Genomic DNA, 5,552 nt, shown 5'->3' with positions numbered 1-5,552 from the left:
AAATGCATGTGTAGCTGCAGAGGGTGGACTCAGAGGAAGAACTGACCCTGGGTCAGCAGAGGCTCTGCAGTGGACATGCTTCAGAAGTCCTGCTGATGTGGAGACGCCTCGTACAGGAAAGAGTTTCATGGTTTCTCTGTTCTCCTTCATAAGGCAACTCCCTGCAGGTGCTCTCTCTTTAGGAGGACGCCATGTTCACAGTAAAGATCTGTATATAAATCCTGTACACTCATACAGGATGGAAGAAGACATTGTAAAGGCAGGCAGTGGCTCAGTCTGAAGGAACTGCGTCTGTGAACCGAAGGGTCGCTGGTTCACGTCCCGACCAGCTCACCTCCTGGTCACTGCCGAGGTGCCCTTGAGCAAGAAACCAAAGCCACCAGCGCTCCCTGCTAACTGTACGATACATGCCCACTGCTGTTAGTTCTAGGGTGGGTTAAATGCAGATGTCAAATGTCGTTGTGCTTGCTGTGACAAAATAAAGATTTGTATTATTATTAAAAATCTGTAAGAGAATAACAGAGATTGTGCCTCACTCATTAAAATAGAGTATACATGTTATATAGGATAAAAGAATATCAGTCAAATATAAAAAGAATACTAGACTGAGAAATATTCACTAACCTAAATGTAATAATGTAATAAAAAACAATTCAAGAAAAATACATTTACAGGAAACAAAAACCTGGCAAACAAAATTCAGTAAAATAATACTTTAAAAAGCAAGAAACCTAAATATTAAGAAGAAATATAATAAAATATGATTAAAAAATGTGTAATTAGTAGAGACACTACATACTGATATACACCTGAACATCAGCAGGAGAGGACTCTTTAAAGTAGAGACACTACATACTGATATACACCTGAACATCAGCAGGAGAGGACTCTTTAAAGTAGAGACACTACATACTGATATACACCTGAACATCAGCAGGAGAGGACTCTTTAAAGTAGAGACACTACATACTGATATACACCTGAACATCAGCAGGAGAGGACTCTTTAAAGTAGAGACACTACATACTGATATACACCTGAACATTAGAATAGTATTTCCTCTTTAATATAACGTGCCACGCCTTGTTTACTTGCTGCTGTGCTAGAACTGTTTCCCAAATTGTGATCAGTGAAGTAAATCTGATGTAACGATGATGATGAAAGATGAGAGGAGGAAGGTAAACATGGCGGCAGATTGTGGCTCACCTGGTATGAAGTCGAGGATGGGTTCGACCGCCGTGGCTCCTCCTGCTACAAACAGATGGAACAGTCAGAGAGGGGTCAAAGGTCACGAGGTTCGTCCCGCCCTCACAGATGCCAACACACACTCGACACACACACTCAGGTTAGCAGGCGTTCATATCGGGTTGCGCTGCAATCTGTCACAATATTACATTTTCACTATTCCTTTATCCTCGCCTAACGTATTCACAACTAAGATATTCTCACAATATTTATAGTAAATTGCAATTTTAATTTTATTTTTATTGAAGTTGACGACTACATCTTATAATTATGATATTTTTGCAATACCTATAGAAACATTATATTTTTTTAATTTGAATTTTGATGTAGTTTAAACAGAACACTTGATATCTTTGACCTTGGGTTAGGTTTGGTTGAGACTCAGAGTTAGGAACATAGCTTAGTTTTTTACCCGTCATGGCGTCGTAGTCTTCTGGATCCTCGGTCTCTGCGCCACAGTCGTGTCCGTCCTCACAGTCGGACCCCGCGGTGGTGCCGGGGGCTGTGGGGGGGGCGGTGGTGGTCGCTCCAAACGTGGTCATGGGGAGGGTGGAGGCGCCGGGAGTGGTGGGGGGCGCTGTGGTGGTAATATCTGGATAAGATGAAAATCGGATGACCATTTTAGTTTTCATTTCACAATAGCACTGTAAGTTGCATAACATTATGAGCTGTATTGCTTTGTTTTATGTATGTTTTGTGTGTGTGAGGACCCCAAAAAGAATAGCCAATGCTCATGCTAATGGGGATCCGAATGAAGAATAAGAATAAGATGGAGGACATTTTGCTTTTTTTGCACAGAAACAAAATTCATTTTATTCCCTGTGCAACTCTTCAGTCAAACAAAATGGACACATTTATCTATTAATTACTTATATTTGTATATCCCTGTATATCATGTGTATGTTTTTACCTGGTTTACTGTAATAAAGTCTAACGGCTGCATCTTTGTGACTATTTATTATGTTTGTAGGAATATTTGGATAAGATGGAGGACATTTTGTTAAATTTAGCTTTTTTTGCACTGAAACACAATGCAATGTAAGTAAGTAAAATGTATTTATAAAGCTTTTCATAGACAGTCACAAAGGGCTTGACAAAACATTAAAACATCATATGAATCATAAAAGAATAAATGACCACCACGCAAGCCACGTGTTAAGAAGTGCTAAAAACACAATACACAATAAAAACATAGAATAAAAGCACACAAGTTACCCAAACAGGAATGTCTGTTACATTGATCGTGCATCTCTTCAGTCAAACACAATTGACACATTAATCTATAAATTAATAAATAAATGTGATGTTTCCAAAACTCTGTGCTCTATGTTGTTTTTAGCTCTCTTTATATCTATCTATATCAGGCTATATGCAGGAATCCTGAAGTCAAATACCTTTAAAGACCCTTTTATGACCCTTTCCATACATNAAGACCTCATCGCCACTTTGAGTTCTAACCGGTTACCTTGGCGACACACTTTACCTCACATTGACTATACACAGTATTGATTTTCCTTCCTCCTTATCTTCCAACCATTTGCGGTATTTTTGGAACTTTAAGTATTTTTGGATCTTTATGTATTTTTGGAATTTACAGTATTTTTGGAACTTTAAGTATTTTGGGATCTTTAAGTATTTTTGGAACTTTAAGTATTTTTGGAATTTACAGTATTTTTGGAACTTTAAGTATTTTTGGAACTTTAAGTATTTTTGGATCTTTGGACCCTTTCCATACATTTGAAGACCTCATCGCCACTTTGAGTTCTAACCGGTTACCTTGGCGACACACTTTACCTCACATTGACTATATACAGTATTGATTGTCCTTCCTCCTTATCTTCCAACCATTTGGACGCAAACTTGCATTTCCCCATAACGATGTTGCTTAGCAACCGGCGTAAACGNNNNTTCGCGCGCTATCAAGCAGTGAGCGTGCGATGTCCTGTTCAGATGACGTCAAACCCAACGGGATGCCATAAATAAAGTACACAGAATCACACTACACACCTACGCAATGATTACATTCAGGCAGACTGTAGAATACAACCTCTTTGGACCATTTATATACTTATTGAAAACAAGCTACAAAACGTAACACCTTGGAAAATGCTGTTTAATACTTTTTAATAGCCTTCATTTTCGCTAAATTGATTTATCAACTTTTAATACTTTTTAAGACCCCGCGGACACCCTGTATATATATTATTAATTACTTGTATTTGTATATCTCTGTATATTATGTGTATGTTTTTACCTGGTATTTTGCTTGCTTTATAATTGATTGATTTCGTTTTTTGTTAGGGGGCAAAACATTTGTATATGTCTTCAGCGGGAGAAACTAAACACCAATAAACAAAACGTCAATTCAAAGTGTGGCTTTTAATGTTTGAGTGTATCCGTCCTACAGGCTGGTCCCTATCACATTTCGAAGTATAAGAATATAACAATTTCACAAAAAAGTTTTCAGGAACTTAGAACCTTGACAGAAACTCAGAAACTTCACTTCCTTTTTCCACAGGAAGAACCGGGGTCTAAAATAAGTTGGGCCCCACAAAAAAGTCCTTACTGAGGGGTTATCATTTTCTGATGACCTAAGAGGCATATTAAGTTGCTGACTGAGCAAAGACAAAAAGAAAAATGACTGCATTTTTCCAACGGTTATTTCGTTAAAATATAAAAATGCTATTAAATACCCCAGCAAGAAAATAACAAGAAAAGGGAACTGAGCTGATATTTCTTATCTTATCAAAGAAATACTGTTCAAACTTGTTGCTTTTTTAATCTTTCATCAAATTAACCTGATCTTCACTGTTACTAAGTCTCGTTGGACATGCAAACTGGAATAAGCAAAACAAATGTATATAATAATAATAATTCCAATATGTAATTGATGGGACATCTTATAAATCACTAAAACATAAAATAATAGTTGAGCAGAGCATTGCTACTCTGGAGGTTTTATCCCAACAGCATGACTTCAGTAAAAAGTAAGAAATAAATAAATACATTTAGCCAAATTAAAAGCAAAAGTAATATATTCACAATATCTCTAAAGGCAATAATCAATATAGGTGATGTATGCCTACACAGAAATATAAACTTTGATTAAGATCTGCTATTGCTTGGTCTTTATCCTCACTATATGTTTTTAATTTGAGTACAGATGAATAACGCCATAGGCTTTTTACACCAGATTATTGTGAGTAATTCGGAGAGAGAGATATTAGATTTTAATCCTTTGAATAGAAATCCTGGACAACTGAATATTTTGCAGCGCTCTAGTTTCCCATCAAGGATTAAAGTAATTATGACAGGAGCTCTTGTATCTTGTTAAACTCCACCATACAGTCAGTCTGGAGATGTGTTTTGAATGGAAACGAGGCAAATTGAAGGTGAATTAGTGGAAGCTATGTGAAAATCCCAGATGGTCTGCATGTAATTCAACTTTGTAGGAAAACGTGTTTCTGAGTGGGACGACGGTTTGCTCTCAGCGTGGATGTAAGTCTGTGAATGAACTCAAAGCTTGAAGCAGAATCTGTAACTTTGGACTAAACAACGACAGATGAAACTGATCTGCAGGCGTCTCGTGAGTTTGTTTCCTCTCAGGAGCTTAAACCCGGCATCTTGAGGTTTTTCTACAAAGAGGAAGGGACTTTTTTTACGTAACATGACCCTCTGATGAATCAACAGAAATCGTTTTCCGAGGAGTAGTTGTTTAATAAATCCAAATGAAATGCTGCTCAAGTGATCATACATTGAGTCCCTTATATCAAAAAGGCTTCTAATATCAACCCTAGTACTCTGATGATTTAATTTGTCTAATGTGTGTGTCTGTGTGTGGGCGTGGCATATATGAAATAACAATTAGCTGCTGAGAGCTTTTTGTATTTCATACCCCAAGAAAAGCTTAATTTTACAGTTTTAGGGGCTCTGAAACTCCCTGAAATCTCCTAAAAGTTGATCTCCTGTTTTTCATTTCTCCTGCTCTTTTCCAATCCTCTCTCTCTCTCGCACACACACACACCCTTCCATGCACTCAGCAAATCTGGCCTTGCTTTAGCTGATCCTTATCGCTCTCCCTGCAGGGCAACCCGATAACTCAAACTCCACCAGAGAGACTTCATCTGTTCCTCCCTCACCTACTGTGGGAGGTCGAGCCCTCCTCACGCACGCACGCACGCACGCACGCACGCACGCACGCACGCACGCACGCACGCACGCACGCACGCACGCACGCACACACACACACACACACACACACACACACACACACACACACACACACACACACACACACACACACACCC

At 38.5% G+C, this 5,552-nt stretch overlaps 1 protein-coding gene across 1 annotated transcript in view; it reads right to left on the bottom strand.

Moving 5' to 3' along the window:
• Window positions 1–1,206: 1,206 nt before the first annotated feature.
• The window catches only part of LOC104943018 (neuropilin-1a-like), a gene marked incomplete at its 3' end in the record, with an annotated part of 22,484 nt that continues 18,138 nt past the window's right edge, over window positions 1,207–5,552 (bottom strand). Inside the window, exons 7-8 of the mRNA XM_010768337.1 lie at window positions 1,658–1,837; window positions 1,207–1,251 (exon numbers count right to left, since the gene is read on the bottom strand). Coding sequence (XP_010766639.1) covers window positions 1,207–1,251; window positions 1,658–1,837 — 225 coding nt within the window. The remainder of the gene's footprint in view (window positions 1,252–1,657; window positions 1,838–5,552) is intronic.

Source organism: Notothenia coriiceps, unplaced genomic scaffold (genome assembly GCF_000735185.1).
Source record: "Notothenia coriiceps isolate Sejong01 unplaced genomic scaffold, NC01 NC01_scaffold00005561, whole genome shotgun sequence".
NCBI classification, from domain to species: domain Eukaryota; kingdom Metazoa; phylum Chordata; class Actinopteri; order Perciformes; family Nototheniidae; genus Notothenia; species Notothenia coriiceps.
Note: the sequence above shows the minus strand (reverse complement) of the source record. Positions and strands in the feature narration are given on the sequence as shown.